Raw genomic sequence first — 27,584 nt, 5'->3', positions numbered from 1 at the left:
GCGGGGGCCTCCACGCCCCGGGGCTGCCCCGAGCCGGGTCCCGCCTTCCCTGGCCGCGAGACGCGCGCGGCGCCGCGGTTATTTCTGGCTCCGCGTCTATTTTTAGTCTCTGCGGGCGCGGGGATTCCATCGACGTCATCGGAGCCTGGGCTGACGTCACGGGCCCCCCTCCTCGCGCCGTCGGCCCGAGCCCTGCAGCCGCAGCGGATGGAGCGCGTGGGGAAGCCTCCGCGGAGATCCCGGGGGCGGGCGGCCGAGGGTCTCCCCACGCCGGGCAGGGCGCGCCGGAGGCGGAGGCGGCGGAAACGTGCGAGTGAGCAGGTGAGCGCCGGGGGGGCTGCCCCCCCTTCCCCGCTGGGCGTGTGGCACCCCCCCCCCCCGGCTCTGAGATCTCAGCGGCTGGCCCCTTGAGTCTGTCCGGGGGGGGGGGGGTGGATGAACTGTGCTGGGCCTATCCCCCCCCCCCCGCGTCTGCAGCTGGGGGGAAGCTGATTTACCTGGGTCTGTGTAGATACGGGGCCGGAATCGCTGCCCCCCACTGGGAGAGGGGCGGCCTCTTGTGTCCCTTTGCACGAATCTGGAGCCCCGACTGGATTGTCAGCCCGTGGGGATGTTTTGGGGGAGGAAGGAGCAGAAAGGCTTACCTAATTCTCTCCCTCTGCCCCCACTCCAGCCCCACATCTATGGGACCTGTTGTCTTGGGTGGTCTCTCCCCCCCCCCTTTCCTGGCCTCCTTATGGACTGAGACGTCTGCCCCCAGGTTTTTTCATTGAGATTGCTTTGACACTTTACTGAGTTTCCTGTGCAAAGATTGAGCTGGGGATATGGGGGGGGCCGCAGAGCCCCCCTGTCCTTACGTCATGGATGGCGACGGCGGTGGCTTGCGATGCTGCTGCATGGAATGAGCTTGATGGGTCTCAGCCCACCTCCTAATGGATAGGGAGCCCCGGTGGAGTAGGCCGGGTTGGGACTAACTGCCCCCCCAGCCCATCCCCTGTCACTTTGCTTGCTGAGCAGAGACCAAGGAGGAGCTAGAGGCTAAACTCTCCTGGCATCCCATTCAGGCACAGCGGAAGAGAGACAGTGATCAGTGTGTCTAGTGCAGCCGTTGCCGTATGGAAATTGCCCTAGGAAACACCCCAGGCACTTGCTCTGCCCAGCATTGGGCTGCTTCTCCCTCTGGATCCCTGGGCTCCAGGCAGATTGCAACTTGTCTCCAATCCAGCAGGATACCCGGAATGGGCAGTGCCCATACCCGGCTCTAGAACTGTGACCCCACCCTCCTCTCTGCACCTGTTGCGTCCTAGGACCCTGAGGAGAAGCAAATCGATACCAGGGTGACACTGGCCTGTGGTTTGACAGCTCCCCCCCGCAGCTGTTCCCCGGGGGGGAATAAGGCTGGGGCGCAGGCCTGTGGCTTTGACCCATTTCAGGCTGAGCTGGTGTGGCTGCAGCCTGTCTCCCTGGATGGGTTCTGGGTGCTCTCTGAGGGGCATCCTTTGCGTCTAATGAGATGCCCGTACAAGGCAGCTTGGCTGCGTTTGCAGTAACAGAGTAATGGGGCTGGCGCCCAGCCCGAAAAACACGTTGCTTTGGATGTGTCCTTGTGCCAGCCAATGCAGGCTGCAAGGGGGGCTGTGGAGCCCCTCAGAGCCATGCTAGGCACCTCGGCCTCTTGTGCCTCTCGCACCTGATCCGGCTCTGGAGTGCCGAAAATGTACCCGCATTCTGCGGGAAGGGGAGAGGGGATTTCACAGCTGCTGCTCGCTGCCAGCCAGGCGGATTAGGCTACCGGAGAACATGTTCAAAGGTGTGACACAGCATACACATCCTCGTAGGGGGCAATGGGGCTGGTGAGCTACAACGCCTCATACCCCAGCACAGGGGCTAGAGCGGGTTTGCAAGGCCTTTTTCACACCGGTGCAGCACATTGCACGAGGGGCTTGCACCAACGCAACTGTATCGGTGCAGAAAGCCTTGTGGGCCACACGTGCCGTTCTCTGTGTGTTACGTGGGCCACATCCACATGCTATAGGTACTTTCGGTATGGCCCTGCAAATGTCCTAGGGGCCGTAGCTGTGCTGGCTGGGAATTGCGAACCACTGGCTTCGCTGAACCGTGCTGCTGGCTAGTGCAGCTGGCTCCCAGCACGTCCCCAGGCCGTGAGTGTTCTGCACAAGCAAAGAGAAAGCTGAGGGTTGCAAAGGAGGTGGGTTCTCCCAGCCCGGGGCCTAGGCGCAGCAGCAGGTCAGAGCAAAGCTGGCACGAGCCGTGTCTCACCTGCCTCCTCGCCAGCCGCCATCCAGTAAGGGAGGCAGAGTGGCTCTCGCAATTGCACTGCAGGGAGCTGGGAGTCTGGACTCCTGCTGCCGACTGGCTGCATGATCGAGTTACTTGACTTCTTTGTACCTGTTTTCCCCATCAGTGAAATGGGGAAGTTGCCTGAGCCTAAGGCTCAGGAGATCCGTGCCATTAGCACTGTAACCTGAGCTGTGTCTGGGCTTCGGACCAGGGCTACTCAGAAACCCACAGCCATCCTGCATGGAAAGCTGGCCTCTCTCTGCCATAGGAGCTAGCTCATGGCGTCTAGTGGGAGAGGTCCGGGTTCAAATAATTCCTCTCTGAGCTGCCCTGGGGTGTATTACATGGTGTTTGAGGGGTGCAGGCCAGGGATGCTGGTGTTCTCTTGCCACCTCTGCTACTGTCTGGCTGAGTAGCCTTGGCCAAGTCACTTCTCCTCCCAGTCTGTGCTGTGGGGGAGCTCTCACTGCCCAGTGGAGTGCTGGGGGGATTAGTCTGCTCCACTCTTGGATCCTCAACTGCTAGTGGCTGGAGGACGGACTTAGGACAAGGGGATGGGAGCATCGACCCAAGGGCAAGGAGGGGGGGGAGGTCCAGTGTCAGTCATTCTTCCTTTGACAGTTCTGCCCTGCAGGAGCCTTGGCTGAGCAGAGGTCCTGAACTGGGCTCTCGCCTCCTCAGAGCCCCCAAGGCCAGAGCACGTTCCGATCCCATCAGGTCCAGCCAGTCTGGGGACATGACTCCCCTCCCCCAGTGCCCCGGTGCTGTCAGTGCAGGCTGGTCTCCACCATTAGAGGGCAGCTGGATCCGGCCCTTGGTTCCCAGCGGTGAGAGCTGTGGATCTCTAGGCTGATAGGCAGGCAGTTCTGTGTCAGTACAAGTATTCCTCCCAGGCGCCCTCTGGCCCGTCCCTACTGCGCCAGGCTGGTAACGCCAACACTGGGCACGTCCGCGTCGCCAGCCACAGCCTGGCATGTGCTTCTCAGCACCCTGTTCCCGTACCCTCGCTCGCAGTCCAACGGCGCTGGCTCCACGTTCCCCTCCTGCCACAGCACGGGGCCAGCTTCCATCCTGTGCATGGAGTCCTGCCAGCGAGACCTGAGAGACAAAGAGTGAGGAGCTGAGGACAAGGCCAGCTGGCTCTGGCATCTGCGTCCTGAAAGGGTCGTGGCTCTGAGCAGAAGCCGGATCCCGCCATGAGGCCTTGGGGACGGGAGAGGCAAGGGTCCCAAGGGTGGCTCCCTAAGCACCATGCTTGTCCCTAGGATGGGGCAGTGCAGGCGGCTGCTCCCCAATTTCCTCTCCCCTCCCTTCCCCCCAGTGCTGCACATGTAGGGAAGTTACGCAGCAGAGCCATGGGGAGAGAAGAGGGCAGGGCTAAGGAGGGGTACCAATGCAGGGGGCACTGGAAGTGAGGGGTTGGGTGGGGGTGCCTTTTCAGTGGGGGGCTGGCCAGGAATCCCCTCCCCTTTCTGCTGTGAGACAGCAGCATCTCTTCTCCTGTGAGCAGAGGGGGAAGGAGAGTGGCTTTGTGCCCTGGGGCGGGGGGATCAGAGCGAGGGAGCCTGGGGTGCAGCAGTGATCCTGGGCTTGAAATAAGAACAGGTCATATGCAAGTTCTGTAGTTTGGTTCAGTGGCTTTCAGCCCCTCCCCCGAAAAAACCCCCAAACCCTGGTCCAGTAGCGCCCCTGAATGGAACCCACTTCCATGAAACGCCCTGATGCGACGTTTTCTGGGGTCCCCGGGTCACTCTGGGCGCTGCCCCGTGAACACGTCCTGGCATCAGGATCTGGGCAGGGCACCCGTGTCGAGGGGCCGGACCAGAGTTAGCAGGGGGCCAGACGTGTGTCCTGCATCCTGCCTGGCTGTTGGGTTGGTTTTTCAAGAGCTCTGTGCCTGGCAGCTCGTGTGGTACAGAGAGCAAGTGAGCGAGGTCTTGTGCCTAGAGTGACGGGGGAATGGGAGCCAGGATTCCTGGGTTCTGTACTCAGCACTGGGAGGGGAGTAGGAGCTAGTGGTTAGAACAGGGTCTAGGACTCCTGGGTTGTATAGTTATAGGAATGGGGGAAGGGAATGGAAATGTTGGGGTGTGGAGCTGTTAATCTCTCCTTTCAGGTCTGATTACAGCAGAGCATGAGAGACCCCGAGGGGGGGTGTCACTTTTTGATCACTAAGACCCCCACTCCTGCTCTCCAGAGCTAGCCAAGAGCGCAAGGTCCCTCCCCTGCTGTGTCCATATATGGCAGTTGGCGTGTTCTTGTAAGGCCAGCTGCCGGCTGACGCGAGCATGCGCCATCAGAGCGCTGACGTCCAGTGCCGGGAGGACTCCCCGTCTCAGCGTGCGGCTGTCTGACAACGCCCCGTGGGCCCCATCCGTGCATGCCTTGCGCTCTGCCTGCCAACTCCCGCTCCCAGCTGCGTCCTGGCCCGGCCCCGAGTGATTGGAACCAGCTGTGCTGCTGAGCCGCGCTTCAGCCCCGGACCGAGGATGGCAGCGGGCCAGGCAGCTCACGCTGCACCCGCCGGGCCCACTGAGTTTCTCCAGGGGACAGAGCCCCCCGCGTGCCCAGGTCCCTGATCCTGGCACCCAGGCCCCTCCGCCGGCTGCTAGGAAGGCGTGCCTGGCGGGTGGGTGTCTCAGCCTGGCTTGTTGCTAGGCTTACTCCTAGCCTGCTGCAGCGACAGCGGGCAGAGCTCTCGTGTGTCCTGGTTCTTGGCAATCAGAGCAGCCGCAACAGGTTTTTCAGGCGCCTGCAACTCGGATAGGTGGGAGAGGGCAGCTACGTCGAGACTGGTCCTGGTCTGGGCTCTGCTGGCAAAACTCTTCTCTCTGTGGGGAGCCAGGAAGCAGTTTCCTGCCTCAGTTTCCCCAGCTGTGAAAGGGGGAGGAGGTGAGGTGGAAGGACGGGCTTGCTGTTAAGGCATGCCCTTGCCTGCAGGCTGCCTGCTCTAACCACTGGGCCCTGCTTCCCTCCCAGGAGTCCCAGCTCATGCCAACCCGCTGGGTGGCATGGTGCCACAGCCAGGTTTAGACTCTGGGCCTGCTCCCTGCCCCGCTGGGCTGGCCAGTGGGCACTCCCCTTCAGCTGCAGCCCCCAGCCATGGAAGACAATGGTGGGTTTCCATTGATGTTGTGAGGGCCGGGATTTGGGTCTTTGGCGTTGGAGCACAAGGGTGGTGATGCTGCAAAGATGGGAACCAGGCAGGGGTGGCTGCCTTACTTACCGCCCCTCTGCCCAGCAAAGCCTGGCCAACCCAGAAAGCACAGACGACTGAGCAAGGGAGAGCTACTTTTCCCTGGCCCACCGGAAATGCACCCTGGCTGGTATCTTCTGCTGCCAGGCAAACTTCCCCTCCTCGAGAGAGGCCCCAGCCCATGTCACAGGCATCCCCAACAAGGGATGATTTCACTCCCAGCTGCCTGCACTCTTCCTGTGTCCATGGCCAGTGTCAATGCCGGGTTCTCGCTGGCCGTGGGATCTGCCGCTGGCGTTCGAGACAGGCCGTTCTGCAGCGGGCGGCAAAGCTCCCACGCGGGCCAGCTGCTGAGGCCTCGCAGCCCCGGGTCACGTTCGACAGAGGCGCCGATGGTCTTGCAGTGCCAGCGCTGCACCGTGCGTAGGTTCAGTGCCTGGCTCTGCTTGCTGTGTCCTTGGGCAAACCACGTCACCAGGCGAGCGGCGGGCGTATCTCCCTCAGCTGCGCGCTCCTGGGGCAGGGACTGTTGGGCGTGCCAGGGCTGGGCCCCACCGGGCCCAGATCTCATTGAGCAGCCTCTTGGCACTGCTGGGATGTGTGTGGCGAGAAGGAATTGGCCCAGATTGCTTCTCAGCTGCGTGGCGGGTTCCTCGCCCTCTCGTGCCGGTGACTGCATGGACTCTGCCCCATTGAATGGATCAGAGAGCCAGTGGGCCCGCCCCCGCCCCTCTTCCCCTCCCCCCCAGCAGAGTGTGCATCCCACAGAGGCTGCTGGTGAGGTATGGGCTTGGTGGCAAACTAAAGAGGCAAGTGGAGGAGTCAGAGGTTTACCTGTCTGAGGAGCGAGTGACAATGCCATGGCCACACAAGTAGGCAGTGTCAGGGACAGTGGCAAGGAGCCACCCAGCTTTGGGCTCTGCAGGCCTGATTCTCGGGGGTGCTGAGCATGAGCAGCTGCAGGTGAAGTCAGTGGAACCTCCACACCTTCTGGGAGCGAGGCCTAAGGGCTCTCCAGCTGGGCTCTTCAAACCAGCAGGGGAGCCTGGAGCAGAACACAGATCCCCCCGTTCTGAGCGGCAGAGCGCCGCCCCCTCTGCACGCCTGCTGCGGCAGCCAGGCCGCTCTCCCGATTCGGCTCATCCATCCGCACCAACGAGGCTAACGCGAAATCAACACACGTCCGAGATCATCTTTCTCTTTGTGTGTCTGGCGGAGGCGGCACCACTCTGGGGTCCCTGCCAGCAGACACGACTGTTTCCATTTCCCCAGCCAGGGTCCTCCTTGCTCGGAGGAAACTCCACCGGGACCACCTGATGCATCACGCACAGATTATTCCTGACTGAGCGGGAAGCAGGATTGGCTGCTCCGCTGACGCTCCCCCACTTGCTTGGAGAAGCAGCCACGTGACTGAACTCCCTGACCTGCCGCTTGCCTGGCACCCGCTGGGTAGTGTGGGAAAGCGGGCCAGGAAATGTGACGTGGACTCACGCTTCACCCGTGCGGTGTCCCTTGCCTGGCTTGCTTTGCTTGCTTGGTGTCTTATGCGGGTGACTCAGAACCAAGCCAACAGCTGCCCATTCTGCCTGCATGGGCTCTTTCACCCCAGGAACTGCGGGGTCTGCAAACTTCAGCACTCTGGGGCTGGTCAGAAGGGCACTGACACCCTGTCTTTGCCCTGCTCTTCCCATGCTGCAGACGAGCATCCTGGGTACGCCGCTTTCCCTGGGGACGGGTTCTCTCAAAACTGCTGGTTTCTCCTGCTCTGACCCTTAGAGGCCGTCCCTCTGTTCTGTCAGCAAGGGGCATTTGGATTCCATGCATCCCATAGTGCTCCATATCGCTTAGCAGCAAGACTGCTCCCGTATCCCCACTGTCCATCGCAGCAGTGATAGATTTGGCACTGATGTGCTTGCCTTCCCATCCAGGGATTACAAAGTGCTTTAATCCGGTGGGCGTCGTTAACTATGCCCCACAGATGGGGAGACAGAGGCACTGGGAAGTGACTTGCCCAAGGACACCTGGCAAGTCGGTAGCAGAATGGGCCCAGGGGCTAGTGGCTCAGATTTGAGAGTCCATTACCCTTGGGTGCTAAGTGTCTTAGGGCACCTAAAGGTAGGGACTGCTTCTGAAAACATGGACCTGATCCCAGCTGTTATTGTCGTGACACAGGGAGACGGTTGTGTCCTAAACTCTAATTCCATGGAAACAGCCTATTTGCCAGAAGGCACCAGACGACCATCAGGCCATTCTTCAGATCCTAGGCCAGCTTGGAACTGGCACCTGGTAGGAAGGAGTTTAGAGTCCCTTCTACTTAATCCCCTGAGCCATCCGGCTGTTTGTGCTCAGGTTTCTGACACACAAACTGTGAAGCAAAACCTCCTCTTGGGAGCAACCCCTGAAAGACAGGCTCACCAAGCATGTGGTTCTTTGGAGTCTGATATTTGGATATATTGCATTTCTGTAGTGGATTTCTGTCATCTGTGAATGGCAAAGCATCTTTGGATTAGCTAGTAAGTCTTCAATTCCCATCTTCTCCCCTGTGAAACTGGTTAGTATTAACCCCATTTTAGAGACAGAAAAACTGAGGAATGGAGAGAGTAAAGGGAGTTGCTCCATTCAGTTTCCCTATGTCCTATTCAGACAATTATTAAAGATTCTGCCAGTTTAAACTCCTTCCCTCCCTCCCTCCCTCCCTCCCGGGGGTATGTCTAGACTACACCTCTCTGTCGACAGAGAGATGTAGAATAGGCACGTCGAAATTGCTAATGAAGCAGAGATTTAAATATCCCGTGCTTCATTAGCATAAACATGGCCGCCACTTTTTTTCGAAATGGAACTTTTGTGGGGAAAAAAAGGCAGTCTAGACAGGGATCTGTCGAAAAATAAACCCTATTTCGAAAGATCCTGTATTCCTCAAAAAATGGGGTTAACAGGATCTTTCAAAAAGGGTTTATTTTTGACAGATCCCCATCTAGACTGCTGTTTTTCGTTTGTTTGGGGGTTTTTTCCGAAAAAAGCGGCAGCCATGTTTATGCTAATGAAGCGTGGGATATTTAAATCCCTGCTTCATTAGCAATTTCAACGTGCCTGATCTACAGCTCTCTGTCGACAGAGAGGTGTAGTCTAGACACAGCCTGGATGTGGTAACAAACTGTTGTCCTCAATCCACCCCAGAGCTGGCTGCATTCCATTACCGCAGCATCGAAGTGTGAGTAGCTTCGCAACACCCCCAGTCTCTTGTCCCCGTTCTCCAAGCAGGGGACTGCAGAGAAACAAAGTGATCTGGCCGAGAGTCGGTGGCAGAACTGGGAAACAAAGGGCAGTCTCCTGGGTCCCAGGCTAGTGCTTAACCACAGCACCCTCTGCCCCTACTCTGTAGAGGGTGCTCCAAATGCACACTGAGATGCATTCAGTTTCTCGGCGTACAAAATCAATGCCGTGACCTATATTTTTCTAAGAGTTAAATTCTGCCCTCATTTAAAGCATCCAACCTCTAGCCTTGAGAGTATATTTAGCAACTTTTATATTAGAGGCTTCTCCTCCCCCCCCCCCCCCCACGCTTTTTTCCTTCTTTTTTCCTTATTTACCAAGAATGAGATTTATTTACCCAGAGTAAGGCACTCCCGAGCCAGCGGATTGGAACTGCTGGAAGGCTCACCCAGCGACCCAGCCCGCAGACACATTCCCCAGCCCAGCCGCCCTGGGAGGCCTGCCAGGAACTCAGCACAAACATGTAATAAAAACGCATCTCGTTACGCAGTTGCTTTTATAAACGTGAGTATTTAAACAAATCCAGAGCCTGGGCTAAAAATATTTTAACAATAGGAAAATGCATACCTCTTTCCAGCTGCAGACTGACCGACCTGTGAAATCCCCTTTTCCATCTGCTGGACTGGTGCTGCCTTAGCAAACCAGAGGTCGGCCACACCAGGTGAGGTGCTCCTGCAGAAAGGAGTGACCCCACGGGGGTAGACCTGCAGGGTGCAGTGAGATTTCTGCTAGGGCAGTGGGAGCTAAGGGTATTTGGTAACTCAAAGGGAATGTGGAAAAACCTCCTCTTAGAAGTGATTCTGCATCACTTGTCTACACCCTGAAGCTGCAAACCAGTATGGCTGAACCAGTGCAAACCATTGTGTGGCCGCTCTTATGCTGCTCTAAAACTGGCTGGTGTCAGTTTATGTTTGCCAATATGAATTGGTTTTGAATCGAATTAAGAGCATCCACACTAGGGCTTGCACCAGTTTAACTAAACCAACTTTTGAATGCACCTGTAATAAATGGGGCAGGTTTCTCTGTGGAGCCGGCTGGGAGTCTCGGAAGGAGCAGAAAGCACGGGGCCCCTGAAATGCTCTGGCTTGTGGGCTCCCAGAACGCCTTTTGAAAAGGAAGCGAGACCTGTCCCCGGGGGGAAGTTGTATCGCGGGCTCACCCATCCGGACAAGGCTGGTGTGTATCTGAGGATGGAGGCCTGGGGGACTCTGGTCTGTAGCTGCAGTGGTTAAAATGAGTAATGGCACCTTTGGACTGGACGGTAAAGACTGGCCTCTGTGCAAAGCTGGTTTGGATCTGGAGCTAAATTCCAAGAGGGTGCTGTGTTTACACAGCTTTCTGTGCAACAGAGGCCTCGCTGCTGCCATGGAGCGCTCCCAGAATACAAGCCTGTAACAATAAGAACTGGATCTAAGCCAGCAGGGCCATCCAACGCCAAGTCCCCAAAGCAGGCCTAGAACTAGTGTTCTGCTTCTCCCAACAGTTCCCTCGTGGTGGCTGAAACAGGGACCGCGAGGGTGACTGCTCTGGTTCATCTGTCCCTAGAGCCCCAGACTCTGGCTGCAAACTTTTGCCATCTGTCTGTCCCTCTGGGAGGAGGAAGTGTCTTTCTGATCAGTTTTGTGGTTGCTTTCACTGGCCTGTTATTAGAATTTAATCCCTGGGGATGAGGAAACCAGACCTTGCTCTCAGTTTTGCTCACTGGCTAAGCTGCTTTTTATGTCCTGGCTCCCAGCCCCACAGGTGCTGGATTAATATTTTCTCCTGGCGGCACTGATGCAGCAAAGAAGCCTCTCGGGAAAGTGCTAGCTAGGGTCTATTCTGCTTTCACCAAAGCCTCTTAACATTTCATGACAGCAGCCTGCATGGAATCTGGCTGCTCCTATTTCAGAAAGTCCCACCCACTGTGCATGAGGGAGAATCCCCCTTTGCCTATTACAGTGTGGGGGAAATGACACCCAGGAAGCACTTCTGATTCCATCCAGCAGAGGGCAGTAATTAGTTGTCATTTGGTGTCAGCATCTCCAGTCAGGAGCCCATTGTTTTGCCTAGTGGGGGAAGGGAGCTGCCCCCCAGGCAAGCTGGAGGCAAGGCTAGAGAACAGCCCCCAGCAGGGGTCAACCCTAGTGCCCTCCCTGCCCCATAAAACAGGCTGGGGGTAGAGGAGAGGTCATGGGGCCACACTGAGGAGAGGGGAGACTTCAGGCTTGGAGACAGCCCAGAAGGGAGTTTACAGCCAGCAGGATATGGGTGTGATTGGGGGTGTGATTCCTGTGTCAGAGGGATTGGCTCTGGAGTGTCCTGGGGGCTCGGCTTGCAGAAGAGCCAGGGCACCGTTCCTTGTGCAGCTTCAAAGCGGGGAAAGAAAGAATCGCCCTTTAATCCTGGGACGCGACAGGTGCAGGAGGCCACGTGTTCCACGCTGACCTAGTTTTTCAGAATTCTCCGTAACCCACATCCCTAGTTTCCCTCCCTCCTTTGAGTGAACTCGCAGGGTTTCCACAGTGCACTTTGCAGCCACCCGTCCGCTGAGCCTGACGCTGCAGAATCCTCTTCCTTCTCTCAGGCAAGGGGAATTCTGCACAGCGGGAGCGGCCTTATTATTCTGGCAGGGGGCTGAGAACAGCCTGCTTCAGTGAAATTGGGCGTTTATTATGTAATCTGCCGTTCTGGCCCCAGCAGGCCCCAGACTGGCCTGCTATGGTGCGAGGCATAGCATGCCCGTTGAACAAAAAATAGGCCCTACCGCAAAGAGCTATGTGGGGTGATGGGCAGCTTTAGCAAGCCCAAAGCAATGAGAAGTGAGTGAGAGTGGCAGAGAATCTCACTCGCATTTCCGAAGGGGCAGGAAACTGGAAATGACCCAAAATGTTGTAAGTTGGAGGGCAGGAAGAGTAAAGAGATCCCAGCTGGGCAAACTATTCTAGGTGTGTTTTATAGAAAGGGAGCAGTACAATTAGAAATAACCCCATTCTGCAAAGAGCTTCTGTGTGTGTCCCTGGATGAGTGGTGACCTTAAACACTTGCTCTAGCTAGAATGATAAACCAGGTTAGGCCCAATCCTGCACTGCCTTAATGGAAGTAGGATTGGATCCCTTTAGGGGTGCGGAACCTGAGGCCGGAAGTGGCCCCCAGTTTGTCTGGAACCGGCCCCAATGGCTCTGGGCTTCCTCCCCAGCATTGAGGAGCCCGCGCTGGCGCTTCAGCCCTCCTGCTGCCCCGCTGTGGGGCTGGAGCACACAAAATCTACAAGCCTGAGCCCCACTAGGCTTTGGTGTGCGAGGGGGGAATGTCTGCTTCTCGGTCGGGGCCATGTAAATGAGGGTTTGTCTTTCTTTTTTTCCTTCTCACTTGTAGGGTTGCCAGGTGTCCGGTTTTGAACTTTCTGTCCAGGAAACAAATTGAGAAAATACCGGACATAGAAATGTCCGGTATTTTCTAATTAAGTTTGATTGTTGTCATGAGTATCAGTACCTAGTTGCGTACTGCGTGAGCGTGTCTACCAACCAGGAAGTACGCAGCTATGCCGTAGAGAGGAGGGGGGCAGGGGCGGATGGAATCCCCAGAGCTGGACTCACCCGTGGGCCCCACCAGGACTGTGCGTGGGACGTGCAGCACCCTGGGATCTGCATGTGCCTGGGTCAGCCCTGCTCCCCGCCAGCTGGTTTCCCCCCCAGCCCACTCCCTCCTCCCCCAGCCAGCCTCGCTCCCGGCAGCTGGTTCCCCCCCCTGGCCAGCCCCACTTGCCCTGACCCCCTCCTGGCCAGTCCTGCTTCCCGCTGGGCCAGTCCTTCCCCCACCCAGCCCTGCTTCCCCCTACCCTCCTCCTATCAGTCCTGCGCCCCCTGATCCCCTCCCAACCAGTCCCCCCTCCCATTCTGAGATCATGTATATCTGATATTTTTTTGAAAGCCATCTGATAACCCTTCTCACTTGTGTGCAGCCCCCAGCTGATTTTTCTGTGGGGCAGCGGCCTCCCACCCAAAAAAGGTTCCCTGCCCCCGGAGTTACTGTTCACAGGCTTACCGTACTTTAAGCCTCTGTGGAAATGTTTGTGGGAGCAGTACCATGAACCTGGAGTGAGATTTACAATAAACACTCAGGCAAAATGTAAGACACCCCCCCCCCCCCCCAGTAATGGTTAAAAGAAAAAGGTGACCGGTCTTGAGTGCCTGTTGTGTATACCTAGAGGTGACCATCCAACACTACCGATGTCTAGCTGCACACTATGGGGGGGTCCGTTTGTCTAGCTGCACACAGTGTGTGGAGGGGTGTCCGTCTGTCCCTTCTCTCTGTTGCTAGGTCTAGGTTTGCAATCAAAGGAGGCTGTTCTTTAATTACCCCCTAGGCCTTCCTGCAGGGCAGGCAGGGAGACCCCTTCACTGAACCCAGAGGGCCTGGGCTAAGCCCCGCGCCTCTGTGTTATCCGCTGTGACGGTAAGACAAGGGCTTGCAGACGGGCACCTCCTTCCTTACACATTCAACCCCGGCCGAAGAAGCGTTTTAAATCCACCCGCGGTGACAGCTGCTCCCCTGGCTGCCTTTGTCTTGACATGCCCCCTCCCCCCCCCCCATTCCCTCTCCATTTATAACCCTTCCACCTGCACACACCCCTTTCCCCTCCAGCCCCCCCTCCACCGGAGACTCCCTGCCCCCTCCCCCGCCTTTGTTTTTATCCCTCCCCCCGCTGCCTCCGCTTTGGCTCTTTCTATTCCTAGCCCCGCGCCCCTCCCCCTCCCCGCACGGGGGGGTCTATTTTTAGCAAGGGGCAGCGCTGGGCTATTTATAGATCAAACAATTCCAAGGCCTGCGTCAATGGAACCCCGTGTGCGTCACCCGCCCAGACATTCCAGCCCGCTCCTCCCCCCCTCCCTGTGGGGACCGGAAAATTCCGCCCCTTCGCGCCTTGTATGGCCAAGGCTGCAGCCGGCCTTGCGTCAAAGGGTCCCCCCTCCTCTGGCCCCGCCCCCGGGCCGTGCGTCACAGAGGGCTTAAGAGGATCTCGGTGCGCAGGGCTGGGGAGCCCCAGAGCAGCTCCGAGCCGCTTTCAGCCAGGGGGCGCCTCCGCTCGCGGCTCCGGCACCGAGGAAAGGCTCCGCTGCACCTGGGCATGTGGATTACTGCGACCCGGAGCGCTGCGGAGCTTGGCTGTGCCAGGTGGGCGCGCGGGCCGGGCATGGGGGGAGGAAATCGCCGGGCGGGGGGACTGTATAACTTCGGGGGGATTTCATCTGGCGGGGGGGTAACTGCTGGGGGGAGTTCACCTGTTGCGGGGGGGGGTAACTGCTGGGGGGAGTTCACCTGTTGCGGGGGGGGGTAACTGCTGGGGGGAGTTCACCTGTTGCGGGGGGGGGTAACTGCTGGGGGGAGTTCACCTGTAGCGGGGGGGGCTGTGTAACTGCTGGGGGGAGTTCACCTGTTGCGGGGTGGGCTGTGTAACTGCTGGGGGGAGTTCACCTGTAGCGGGGGGGGCTGTGTAACTGCTGGGGGGAGTTCACCTATAGCTGGGGGGGGCTGTGTAACTGCTGGGGGGAGTTCACCTGTTGCGGGGTGGGCTGTGTGACTGCTGGGGGGGAGTTCACCTGTTGTGGGGTGGGCTGTGTGACTGCTGGGGGGGAGTTCACCTGGTGTAGGGGGCTGTGTAACTGCAGGGGAAATTTACCTGGCAGGGGTGGCTGTGTAACCAGGGGGGGAGTTCATCTGGCAGGGGGAGGGGTGTAACTGCAGGGGGTAAGTTCACCTGACCCAGGAGGGTGCGTCTTAAATAAGGGGTGAGCTGCACTGTGCACAGGGGGGCTGGAGGAGAGGGTCTCCAGTCTGGTGTGTCTTGAGCAGGGACCGCTCTCCTGTGCCCTTTGCAGGTGGGCCGGGCCGGTGGCGGTGTGAGCGTCCGTGTCAGTTCTACCAGCATTTGCATGTGTGTTTTTGGAGCAGGCCTCCCCTCCCCCGTGCAGAAACCCACCGGAGGGGCGGGGTGCACGGAGCAGGCAGGTGACACGGCAGGGGCTGCGTTTTTTGTGGCTTTCTCTGGCTGGAGAAGGGCTGGAGGGGCTGCAGCTTGTGGCCCTTTGCTTTGGGGGGAGGCTACTTAGCTGGCTGATCAGATTTGATACTGTCTGGTCCAGAGTGAAAAGTGACTGCAGCCTGCATGTGGCAAAGTAACAGGAGCTCTCCAGCAGCTCTGCAACTTGCCACCTAGCTCCTGGCCAGAGCTCTGGCTCTTTTGCCCAGTCACCCTGGCAGGTTGATTCCTCAGATGCATGGAGACCTGTTTGTGCAGATACAGGCTAACGTGGCTACCCCGCTGAGACTTGTTGCAGATTAAGATAATACTGCCCCTTACACATGCCTGCTTTTTTCAGACCACTTTAAATGTAAGCATGAAAATGCAACTAATTCTTCTATTGTCATAGAATCCTAGGTTGGAAGAGACCTCAGGAGGTCATCGAATCCAACCCCCTGCCCAAAGCAGGATCAGCCCCAACTAATTAATCCCAGCCAGGGCTTTGTCAAGACCAGATTTAAAAACATGTAGGGATGGAGATTGTACCACTTCCCTAGGTGCTGCACCACCCACCCTCCTAGGAAAGTTTTTCCTAATATCCAACCTAGACCTCCCTCACTGCAACTTGAGACCATTGCTCCTCATGCTGACATTTGTCACCACTGAGAACAGCCTCTCACCATCCTCTTTGGAACTCCCCTTCAGGTAGCTGAAGGCTGGCATCAAATCCCCCCTCATTCTTCTCTTCTGCAGACTAAACGAGCCCAAATTGCTGAGCCTTTGCTCATAACTGTCATTTGACATTGCAACATAAACACACACCTCTGAAATCCCCTGTCTTCAGCAAGGCGTCCAGGAAGGTACTTTTAATCAAATGGGCAGTTAATTGGTTTTGCAAATACCATTTTATGTTCACAATTCTGGGATGCAAACAAGGATCCTCTGACCTGACTGTAGAGCCGTTGTAAAACAGCAGACTTGGAGCTGACTTTCTGCTGCGTGGCTGGGCTAGCCTCTGAACGGAGCAGCTGTTTGGTTCTTGTTTTAAATAAAAATAAAATCCCTCTGAATTTTGACTTGCAAAATGACTTGGCACCAACATGGCGACGGAGTGCAAATCAGGAAAGGCCCCTCCTTACTCACTTTTTATATCCTGCTAGTTAGGGGGTGGAGGTGGGGGAAAATCCAGTTTCCACCTGGACAGCAATTGGCACAGCTTTGCCTTTGGACACCAGGCAAACAGATTTGCCACCCAGTCTCTGTTTGTTTCTGACTTGCTACACCAGACCTGAAAGGCTGGCAATGTCAATTCATTGCCATCGGGAGTGGGGGGGTGGGGGGGGGGACACATGACTTGTGCTTTGGCTTAAAGACTTGTGAACATGTTCACATCACCCTCAGTGCAATAGTGTCTTATCACAAGGGATAATGCATTTGTATCTAAAATAAACAGGTTTGGTCATTATCTGCAGCACCTCCCTTGGTCAGGTCACATGTTAAATTCATAGTAGATTAGAAAAAGGGGAACAGATTCTGTTCTCATTTACACGGCTGGAAATCTAGACTGACTTCAATAGTGTTAATCCTAATTTACATCCGTGCCACCGGTACCAACTCCATAATGGATGGTAATTTTTGAAGTACTACTTGTCAGACTGCAGGGGGCGCATTGGAGGGATTTTTATTTTGCTTTCAAACATCCTAATCTGAAGTCTCTACAGACAATTTTAAAATGAGGAAGGAAAAATGAATTTGAATAAGCAAGCAGCGCCTGTGGAACCCCAGAGCAAGCTTTAAACGTCCAGGAAGTCAGCTTTTCCTGCTGGCCGTTCCCTTGCAGATTGTAAAACGCAAGCTGTGAAGGGGAAAGAGAATATTCACAAACCCCGTGAGGAGGCGCTCTCGGAGGGGCTGATGCTTCACATATTTTGTCCTTGGGGGTGGTGATTTATCCTGAAAGAAATTTGCATTTTTTAAAAAAAACGAACACCACAAAGGCTCAGCGGTGTGTAGCGTTGTCGGGTTGCTATAGCAACAGCAAGCCAATGCAGTTCTTTCCATTGGTGTGACTACTGTGATGGCAGAGTGGAGGTGGGGACCAGGTGTAGATCTTTGTAAATAGCGTGTGTGTGTGGGGGGGGTGTTCCCTCTGTTGGTTAAAATTAGAATGAACCAACTGCGTGTCATAAGCCCTGTACTGAAAACAACTGGTGGTTCAGGCAGCTGGAGCTTGGGTGTATGGCACGAAGGTGCCTGGAGTTTTCACTCTGTTGCTGCCCATAAGATCTGAATGGCTCTATTATGCAGCATAGTGACCACCCTGGCTGCAGAGGCGTGCATTGTGAATGTCTGTATTTGTCATCCATAATGGTGGAAAATACTGATCAGAGCACTAGATGAAAACTGTCAGTGCCTGTTGTTACTGACTGAGCAGAATGCTCACAAGCATTCCCTGGACTTTTAGCTGGCACAGCTCTGCTACCAAAGAGAGAGGGCAGCTGGGCTCTCTGGCCCTCATGCCCTGGGTTCCAGGGCCAGATCTTCACTGGTGTTAAATCAACCTTGCATGGACTTCAGAGGCGCTAGGGTGATGTACCTGAGTCAGGGACCCAGCTCTTTTCTGCCTCAAAACTTAAGATTTTCTCTGGAGATCTGGGCGCATCTGTGTTAAATCCCAGCAAGTTGTAAATTATTGAGAGCCAAGCCAGGCTCTCAGTAGGAACCCAGAATAACTGGTCTGCACATGAAGGTGGGGACAGGCGATTGTGCAAATATTTTGCTTGGTCAATGAAACCATTTTACTGCTTCGTCCCTTCTGAAACGAATTGACTTTATCTCCCTATGCATGGGAGGAAAAGTCTCCCATGAGCCCTTTCTTTCTTCAAGTGTATTCATTATTTATTTATTTGTATTCCACCAGCAGCTGTAGAACCTAGGTGAGGGTCTGGGCCCTGCACAAATGTAGAAGGAGCCGTTCCGTGCCCCAGGAAGCTTACACTCAAGATGATAATAAGTCCATCTCAATTCTGCATCTGGGGAAACCAGGGCCAGAGAGTCCCAAGGGAGATGTGGGTATTAAACCTAGATCACCTGAGCCTGACCTGCTAGGCCCAGCCTGACCTGTCGGGCCCACCCTTCCTTGCAATTAGCGGGCTCCCAGCCTGGGCTTCTAAGAGAATGGTGCTAAACTGGAGAGGAGCAACTGTCTCCGTTGAGCTGCGTGGGGCGGGGGGGGGGGGGGGTTGACTTTCAGTGTGACTTATGATTGAGGACAATGGCCTGCCGATGCTATTAGCTGTCTGTGGATCTGCCTTTTTAAATAACCGGGCTAGGTCCCGAATTCTGGTCTCAAAGCCAGTGGGAGCTTTGGCTGAATAAGGAGCAGCTGGCCCCAGAAGAACGTTGTAACCTTGTTCCGATGGTGCAGCCGTGTCAACGTTGCTCGGAATTCTTGTGTCTCAACATTCCGCCCTCCTTTACAGGCCATTACGGACTCTTCTCGGCCAATCAGGCGATGACCTTTAAAGGTCTGCGATATGAATTACATTATCATCTTGCTGCAAGGGTTACTTCTGTCTTGGCTTTCAGCTTGCCTGGGGACTCTTGTTACGTCTCTCCTCTATATGGCCCCGTCTGGTGTTCCAGCCCGGCTGCTCCCCGGGCTGAGCGAGGGAGGCCAGCATGCATCGGAAAGGAAAGCGAGATGGCAAAGCAGCCCGGGTCCGTTCCCGGCTCTGCAACGCCGCTTCTCACGCAGCTGAGTCCGTGGGAGGGCTGGCTGAGAACTGAAGAGCAAGATGGCTCCTGAGGAGCTGGGCGAAGCTGGTTCCAAAAGCGAAAGGCGAGGGGCCCGGCCGCAATTTTCAGCCCTTCTTCCCACCTTTGAATCGGTGGCTTGGTTATGGGCACGAAAGAGCCATGCGCAGAATACAAAGGGTCGCCCAGTGGGTGAAGCAGGAAGTGGGTTGTGAGGGTGGGGCATGCCGAGCCCACAAACACGTTCCTCGGCCTCTCTGGGAGGGAGAGGCCCATAACATGGAACCCCACTGCTGAGGCACCGTTCCCTGAGCCCTGCAGGCACTGAGCTAGCCTGCTGGTCCCCTTCCCTGGCTCAGCTCAGCAGCTCCTTCAGATGCCCGGAGACGGGCACAGGCCTCTGCTCAGATGGCCCCGTGAGGGAAGCAGGTCAGTTGGGGAGGCACGAGGACAGGCCTAGAAAATCAGGGTGATACATTGGTGGGGCCTCTCCTGAGTTCACCTCACCAAGGTGTGGCAGTGGGGCAGCCAGCTATACGGGCAGAGCCCCTACCAAAGGCCTGCTGGGTTTTTGAAGGAGTGCTGGACACCTGCGTGGCCCTGGGCCAATCCCTTCCCTTCTCTGCCCTTCGTCCTGGTCTGTCTTGTCGCGGTCTTGGCAAACGTCTTGGGGACAGAGCCATGCCCAGGGCAGCCAAGCCTCAGCTCCTCGGGTAGGGAAGAGCTGGGTGGGTTTCACACAGTGACTTGTTTATACGACTCTCTAGACCATGCACTGAAATGCAAGTGCCCTAGTTATATGCCAATTCTCTTTTTTACAACTGAATGTAAAAAAAATCAGAGTTGGCCAGTGATGTTAAATATCGGTTAATTGAATAGTTGATTAACCTCATGAATTCTTATTGGTTACTTGACTATTCTATAATGCCCAGGGGCGGGGCCGGCAGCCATTGCGCTCCAGCCCCACTCCCGAGGAGCCCCCTGCCATTCCGTGCTGCTGCCTCTGATACAGAGGCAGCAGTGCAGGGTACCAGGCAGGAACTGGCCCACGAGGGGAGCTGGTTTAAAAACAGCCCCCCTCACAGACTGGCTGCCTGTTGCCCCTCCTCCCCCGCTGCTGCTTCTGATAGAGGCGTAAGCTGGAATTGAGCCAGGCTGCCCGCCCGCCTGGCTCCTAATACACTTTAAATGCAGAGCCACAGCAGGGGTAGGTCCCAGACCCAGCGTGAACCAGGACTGAGCCGGGCTGCTGGCCAGTCTGCTAAACAATTTACTGGCGGAGGATGGGGGGGGCTGCGTGTAGTCTATAGCATTAACCTATACGCTTTTGCTTATCGGTTACTCGACTCCACTTCCATCCCTGGAGTCGGCACACTGCCAGGAAGAGCCTGCTTTGGGAGTTTGATGTCTGATTTTTGCAAGTGAGGTGACAGAGGGTGCTCAAGACAAATCAGAATGCTGCTAGGGATACAATCGCCTGGAAAGGTTGAGAGCACTGGCCCAAGGCATCCAAGCTGGGTCTAGCTGGCTGGGCTCCTGGTTCCTAGGCTGGTGCCTTACCCATGGACTGTTCTGCCCCCTGATCAGGGGCAGTGCATGGCTCTCGGAGCCTGTGGGAAAGGCTGGGTCCAACTCTGCTGTGCTGTCGATCCTGTCTCCCCCATGGCAGGCGCTGGTGTCCCACGTGTGCTCAGTCCGATGAATGGGGAGCAGGTGCATCTCTGGCCCATTGTTAATTCCTCTGCCTTTTCCTCTGTCCCCTCGCTCAGAGATGCCCTGTATCCAAATGCAGCATGGGACTTTGCCTCAGAGCGGAGGGCCCTGTGAGTGCTACCCGGCCGACTTCCTGATTCCCGAGCTCAGCAAGTTCACGATGGACCTCGTCAACACCGAGATCGCGGCCACCGCCTCCCTGCCCAGCTTCAGCACCTTCATGGACAACTACAGCGGGGAGTTCGACGCCTTCTTGTACCAGATCCCGGCCTCCAGCCAACCCGCCTCCTTCAAACTCGAGGACTTTCAGGTGTACGGCTGCTACCCCGGCTCCTTCAGCAGTCAGCTGGATGAGACCATGTCTTCAAGCGGCTCGGACTACTACGGCAGCCCTTGCTCCATCCCATCCCCATCCACCCCGGGCTTCCAGGCCCCGCAGGTCCCGGCGTGGGAGAACTCCTTTGGGGCCTACTCGCCCACTCAGAACTACGAGGGCATGAGGCCCTGGGCGGAGCAGCAGAAAAGCAACTCTTCCCAGCCGTCCTTCTTCTCCTTCGGCCCTTCGGTCCCCAGCCCCGGGGTCACCCAGAGCCCCCTCAAGGTGCAGCCGGCCACCGCACACCGGCTGGACACCGAGGTCTTCGCACTTTCCCAGAACTCCCCGGTGGGCTTCTCCGGCCTGTCCCTGGGCCAGGCCTCCCCGCTCCTGGAGAGCCCCCCCTTGATGGACGGCTCCCTGTCGCCAGCCAAGACGCGCAGCCCCGGCGCCAACGAGGGGCGCTGTGCCGTGTGTGGGGACAACGCCTCCTGCCAGCACTACGGCGTCCGCACCTGCGAGGGCTGCAAGGGCTTTTTCAAGGTAGGGGACCCAGGGGAGAGCCAGGGCAGTGCCTGGGGACCCTCAGAACCAACAGCCTCCCTCGCTAGCGGGCCAGGAGCCTGCCTGCTCCACCCCCAGCGCTCGGCCAGTCTTGCTCCCAGAGGAATCTGGGACTTGGGGGGGTTCCCTGGGAGAGCCCCGATGTGACCGGGCCTGCGGCGCGACAGAGTCTGTGCGTCTCCTCTTGGCTGCCCTGCGTGGGACGAGCTCTGAGTGGGCTCAGGGTGTGTGCGGCTCACCCGCGGGGGGGGGGGGGGGCTGGGCGGCGCCGTAAGGTGCCTGTGGGCTAGGTCCTGGGTGGTCGGGGGGCATGGGCGACGCGCTGCGCAACCCGTCGCCCCCAGGCCGGCAGTTCAGAGGGTCAGGCGGTTCCCTCCTGGTGGCCGGGCTGGGCCAGGGGCCTGCGTGCCGTGGGCCCGGTGCCACCTCGTGCCTCTGCAAACTGTGTGCTGCGGCGGGAAGGGACCCTGTGGCTGCCCAGGCTGCCCCTCCACTGCGGGGGAGGGAGGCTGTCCCCTTGTCCCACCAGGGCTGACCCACGTGCTGCAGGCTGGGCGCTCGTGGAGGCAGGACTCCAGCGCCAGCGCCTGAGCCATGGGGAGTTGAAGGGGGGGGGAGAGTCGGTGCCATGTCGAGAGCCATCGCCAGGGCCCCGCTCTGCAGAGCACCAGCCTCCGTGCCCAGTTCGGGGGGGGCGCGTGCTGGGCCCAGAAGCGCTGGCCATGGGGGTGGACACCTGGGTGTAGCCATAGGGGGCAGCGCTGGGAACGAGCCACGTGGCCTAGGGTCTCCACAGCAGCTAACACCTCTGGCCCAGCACCCAGCTGCTCAAGGAGGCCTCAGGTTATGCTGAGACTCGCACTCCTCTGAGGAGCCCCCTGCTTTGTGCAGCTCCAGCATCGCTGGTGCTCTGAAGGGGAGAGAAGCTGGCTGGTGCGGGGGAGGATGGTGCCAAGTCCCCAGGGAGGGAGCAGGACAGGGGAATCGGTGCCAGGGCCCAGAGGGGGTGACCGGTAGGGCTCCCTGTAAGCTGGGCGCTTGTGCGACCACTCAGGAGATATTCCAGCACCGCCCAGCTGATTAGCAGAGGCTTTGTTTCTTCTGGTGGTGCACATGCCTCGGTGCGTATAAAATTTATTCCGCACATGGATGGAAGCGATTAGAGGGAGCACTGGCGACTACTCAGACCAAGAGCAGGCAGCAGAGTCTCCCCTGGTCCCTGCCCACAGATGGCAACATGGAGGTGCGGCTGGCTGTCCAGGCCCCCCCCCTCGGGAAAGCGACGTGTTAACCGCCCCCTCGTGTGTCCTTGGAACACGGCCCCTCAGATGTGAAATTGGAAACTGGGCGCCGCGGGGCAAGGAGGCTGCTGTGGAAATACCAGGGGGACAGAAGGGCTTTTGTTCTGCCTGGGCCCTGCTCGGGACACCCGGGATCTCGCGCTCCCTCTTTGCCGGAGGCTGACGAGCTCCCTTGCGTCTCCTCCTCCCTGCAGCGCACGGTGCAGAAGAACGCCAAGTACATCTGCCTGGCCAACAAAGACTGCCCTGTGGACAAGAGGAGGAGGAACCGGTGCCAGTTCTGTCGTTTCCAGAAGTGCCTCGCCGTGGGCATGGTCAAAGAAGGTACACGGAGCACCAGGCGTGGCGAGGCTTCCTCCGCAGCATGGGCAGCAACCCCCTTCCAGGCTGGCGCTGGCTAGGCAGGGCTGGGGAGAATCCAGGGGGAGGGGGACGAGGCCAGCAGCTCAGGCTGGAGAGTATCACAGGGTCTGGGGGCCCCCCTGAGAAATGCCTTGTGTGCTTGGCAGCTGAGCCCTGACGCCTGCCCTCTGCTCTGCCTGCACCTTTCTGCTGCATTCCCAGGTGCTTTGGTTCTGCTTTTCCAAGCCGCCTTGTGCTGTTTGCTTGCAGCTCCGCCAGTCTCGTGTTCCCCTCAAATGCTCGCTGGCCTTGCTGTGGCTTTGATTCCCGGAAGGATCCAGACCAGGATTGGGCGGGGGGAAGGAAAATGGGGCCAGAATCACGTAAGGAAGACAGTAGCTGTCCTTGTGAGGCTCGGATTTGAGTGGGCGGAAACACCTCCAGAGCCCGCCCCCTAGCTCCAGAGCCCGCCCCCTAGCTCCAGAGCCCGCCCCCTAGCTCCAGAGCCCGCCCCCTAGCTCCAGAACCGTCCTAGCTTCCCATCCCAGGTTGTTCTGGGATCAAAATTGTGAAAGATTTTGGCCTGTCCAACCCTGCCCCCAGGTCCCGTGCGGGCCTGCAGCTGATCCATGGCCCTGTGTGTTTTTGCAGCCCCACACCACCAGGTCGGGCTTCGCAAGGAGCTGCCCCCACCCTGCCGAGTCTCTTCCCTCTCCCCAATGCCTGCTTTCTCTCAGCGGCGCTCTCCTCTCGGGGCTGGCGGCAGCGAGGTCGCGTTGCTTTTGCCAGCACTTGACTTGCTGGGGCAGCTTATCTGTGGGGTGAGGAGGCAGCCTGGTGCCATGCTGGAGGGCCAAGCGCCGCTCGGACAGGAACGTCCAGCCGGGTTTGCTCTGGAGGCCTAGAGGGGAGAGGTCTGTGCCGGGACTCAGCCCCACGTACCCGTTTCCTCTGCCTGAGCCGTGTCCTCCTTCTCTCCCCAGTGGTGCGGACGGACAGCCTGAAGGGGCGCCGAGGCCGGCTCCCATCCAAACCCAAGCAGGCCCCAGACGCCTCCCCCGTCAGCCTCATCACGTCGCTTGTCAGAGCGCACATCGATTCCGTACCCAGTGCCACCAAGCTGGACTATTCCAAGGTACCCGCCGCTCGCAGTCGGGGTCAGAGTCCTGGGGCCCCTGGGAAGGAGCTCGGTGGAGCTTAAGGGGCGCAGCCATAGGAATGGGGGGCAGTTAGAGAAGAGATCCTGGAGCCCTCACCATCAGGGTGCAAGCTTTGGCGCTACACGAACAGGGCAGCATGGTCTGCTGGTAACAGTGCAGAGCAGGCCAGTTTCTCTTCCCAGCTCCGGAAAGGTAGCGTCCTCCAGTGGTTAGAGAACTAAAAAGCAGGACTCCGGGGTTCGATCCCCAACCTTAGGAGGGGGGGTTGAGTTGGAGCAGAGTGATGCAGGACTCGGGGGTTCGTTCCCCAGCCAGAGGAGGGGGTGAGCTAGTGCAGGGATGCTGGACTCTTGCTTGGTTCTGACCTCGGCACTGAAATGTCATCCAGCCTGGAGGCTCCGGGTGCAATCCAGCTCCTTACAGCCAGGGAGCTCTGTGACCTTCAGAAATAGGTTAACAATTAACCTCCCCCACATCCCTGCGAGTTAGGGGCTATCTCCATTCACTATAGGGGAAACTGAGGCACAAATTGCCCAACGTTGCAAAGTAAGTCAGCAGCAGACCGCCTCAGGGGGCCTGACCCCCAGACCCTTCTCCTTGAAGCACTAGACACTCCTTTGTGCAGCCACGTTGCCAGTGCCAGGCAGTGGAAAACGCCTCCACAGGGATGGTTTCTGCTCTGGCAGCGCAGTACAAGGGGAGCTAACCCTGCCCTGCCCGTGTGCCCTCTAGTTCCAGGAGTCTGTCTCCTCCCAGTTCGAGAAGGAGGACTGCGTGGACGTGCAGCAGTTCTACGACCTGCTTACCGGCTCCATGGATGTGATCCGCAAGTGGGCGGAGAAGATCCAAGGGTTCCCGGAGCTCCCCAAGGAGGATCAGGACTTGCTGCTGGAATCTGCCTTCCTGGAGCTCTTTATTCTTCGGCTGGCCTACAGGTAACGCCCCCCTGCTTGGCACCCCGCCGTGGCCCAGAGCTAGGGGGTCGGGGAGCTCCCCGGAAGACTCAGAAGGGGATGTGGCAGCCTGGGTCGGTGGCTAGGGCAGGGAGATCAGGTTCTGCCCTTGGCGCTGCAGGACTTGGAGCAAACCCGTCTGCCGTTGGTTTCAAAGGAGGCTGTGGCCGAGTCAGCCCCTCAACTCGTCCAGGCTGCGCCCTGCAGGGCCCATTCATGTGGGGCAGCCGGGCTGGAGCCTGTGGTCCCAGACCTGCTGCTTAGCCCCTGGCCCTCGTGCAGGGTGAGACGGGCCAGGATCCTAGCGGGATCCCTGGTGCCCCATTCGGCTCAGGCTGGTTCCACTCTGGTTCCTGCTCCGACAGTCTCCTTAGCTCCCTCCTGCTCCCGGTCGGCTGCCGGCTGCGCCCTTGGCCTGCCCTCCCTTCTCTCCTGACGGGCGGCTCTCCTCCTTCCCTCGCAGGTCCAAGCCGGAGGAAGGCAAGCTGATCTTCTGCAACGGGGTGGTGCTGCACCGCATGCAGTGTGTGCGGGGCTTCGGGGAGTGGATCGACTCCATCCTCGAGTTCTCCCAGAGCCTGCACCGCATGAGCATCGACGTCCCCTCCTTCTCCTGCCTCGCCGCGCTCGTCATCATCACAGGTAGGGGCGGCTCGGCACCGTCCTGCCGCGCGGGGGCGGGCGGAGAGGGGGCGGAGCTGGTCACTGGGAGGGAGCCGAAGGGTCTGAGCCCATCTCCGACCCCAGCTCCCCTCTGGCCGTGGGCCTCCCCGAGCGGGAGGGCTCGTCTGTAGAAGGCGCGGGAGTCTCAGGCGAGCCGGTTTCCTCCGGCCGCTGGCTTCGGCCGTCCTCAGCAATGACTCGCCAGATCAGCTCCTTAGAGGGACCTGATCTCCTAAGCGCCCAGAACCAGGCCCCGGGAAGGTCTCCAGGGGTGGGCCCCCCGGATCACTGGGCCTCTGCCTTCCTGCAGCCCCCAGAGGCGACCGGCAGGGGGGACTGAAGCTGTGCTGGTCTGGTTTTTAACCAGGTTTCCCTCTTATACTCCGGCCCTTTTCCCAGCATGCTTTGCCATAGCTTCTACTTCCCTGGGGCCTGCTGAGAACTACCCTTCCCAGAATGCCTTGCGGGGGAGGGTTTGTGGACGAGGGTGCAGAACAGGCCCTGTTACCCTCAGCCAGTGGATGAGTCTGAGCAGGAGGGAGCCAGGGGGGGGGGGCAGTTCAGGAGCCTGCTTTGCCATGAACCGGCGGTGCCGGCAGCGCCCGGGAGCAAGGCAGGGTGGGCCTGACCGCTCCCCTCCCCCTTTCCAGACCGGCACGGGCTGAAGGACCCCAAGAAAGTGGAGGATCTCCAGAACCGAATCGTCAGCTGCCTTAAGGACCACGTGACGTCCACCACGAGCGAGCCCACCCGGCCCAGCTGCCTCTCCAAACTGCTGGGCAAGCTGCCCGAGCTGCGCACCCTCTGCACCCAAGGCCTGCAGCGCATCTTCTACCTGAAGCTGGAGGACCTGGTCCCGCCCCCTCCCATTGTGGACAAAATCTTCATGGACACGTTGCCCTTCTGAGGGGGAGCAGCCCCCGGGACCCGTGAGGCCCCTGCCGTGGAGAGCAGCGCGCTCACCCGCTTGATACCGGGGGGAGTTGGACAGACACGTCTCCCCCAGCGTGGAGTGGGAGGGGCCATCAGAGGAGCATTTCCAGAGACGGGGGGGCGAGCCCCACTGCCAGCTGGGATCATGGGGACTCGCCGGATGCGGGGAGAGCCCTTCACCCCTCCCGCTCCCCCGGAGCCTGGCAGCTGGCCCTCGCTCGGCCTCCGCCTCCCGTACCAAACCCGAGGATCATGACGCATTTCTCTGTGGAGAACTCCAATGTGCCTTTAAGGTGATGCACTCAGACGCACAATATCCCTGGGCCTGCGACCCCCAGCCCTGGCTCTCTACCCGCCGCTTGCTGCACCACGCCGGGGAGGGAGAGCAGGTCCTGAGACGTGGGCAGGGGCTGGCTTTCCCACCCCTTGTCAGGGCGGGTATGCGGAGATCTGGCCTGCTGCATCCAGGCTTCTCCGTCCCCCGCTGCCGGAACCAACCCTTTCCAGACCCTCCCGCCGGCTGTTGGCCATACTTGTGCTTTTGCGATGCTGGCCCAGGGAGCAACGGACCCGGCCCCATCCGCGTGGCGCACAGGAGGTTTTGTGCCGGTGGGCTGCAGAGACCTCTCTTTGTAAAAACACAAGCTGTAAATAGAGGGGGCTTCGACCTTGTAAATACAGAGAACTGCAGAGGCAGCAAGAGACGAGAAGAGGCTCTGGGAAGGCCGGGCGGGATTTTTATATCGCCTGACAACCACGTGGCTTTCTGTGCCTGGGAAGGCTTTCCCTCCTGGCTGGGCCTTTCCCTGTATATAAACTTGTACGTAAAACACAAAAAATCAACATTTATATTTGTGTATTTTTGGGGGATTTACCATATGTGACTTTTTTTCTGATTTAATATATATTTAATATATTGAAATAAAAAACATGCTGGTGGCTGTTACTCTCTGCTTCCGCCGGTGCTCCGGCTGGCTGTGGGGATCACAGAGGCGCTAGCTGGTTTGGGAGAGCGCCTGCAGGCTGCGGTGCAAACGGAGTTCATGAGACAGACCTTGTCTCTTGGGGAGCAGGATGGGGCCTTGCAGAGGTGGGCGTGTCTAGCAGGT

General features: G+C 58.2%; 1 protein-coding gene across 2 annotated transcripts; it reads left to right on the top strand.

The window, feature by feature from the left end:
* Window positions 1–167: 167 nt before the first annotated feature.
* NR4A1 (nuclear receptor subfamily 4 group A member 1) lies at window positions 168–27,421 on the top strand. Of its 2 annotated transcripts, none has more exons than XM_075902031.1 (7): window positions 168–321; window positions 20,300–21,102; window positions 22,619–22,748; window positions 23,750–23,901; window positions 24,659–24,861; window positions 25,343–25,521; window positions 26,193–27,421. In XM_075902031.1, exons 2-7 carry the CDS (start codon window positions 20,302–20,304, stop codon window positions 26,447–26,449), a joined length of 1,722 nt encoding a protein of 573 aa, XP_075758146.1. In that variant the 5' UTR covers window positions 168–321; window positions 20,300–20,301; the 3' UTR covers window positions 26,450–27,421. The 2 variants fall into 2 exon arrangements, with proteins under 2 accessions (XP_075758146.1, XP_075758145.1); XM_075902030.1 differs by lacking the exon at window positions 168–321 and adding an exon at window positions 13,769–13,927.
* Window positions 27,422–27,584: the final 163 nt, after the last annotated feature.

Source organism: Pelodiscus sinensis, chromosome 19 (assembly GCF_049634645.1).
Source record: "Pelodiscus sinensis isolate JC-2024 chromosome 19, ASM4963464v1, whole genome shotgun sequence".
NCBI lineage: Eukaryota > Metazoa > Chordata > Testudines > Trionychidae > Pelodiscus > Pelodiscus sinensis.
Note: the sequence above shows the minus strand (reverse complement) of the source record. Positions and strands in the feature narration are given on the sequence as shown.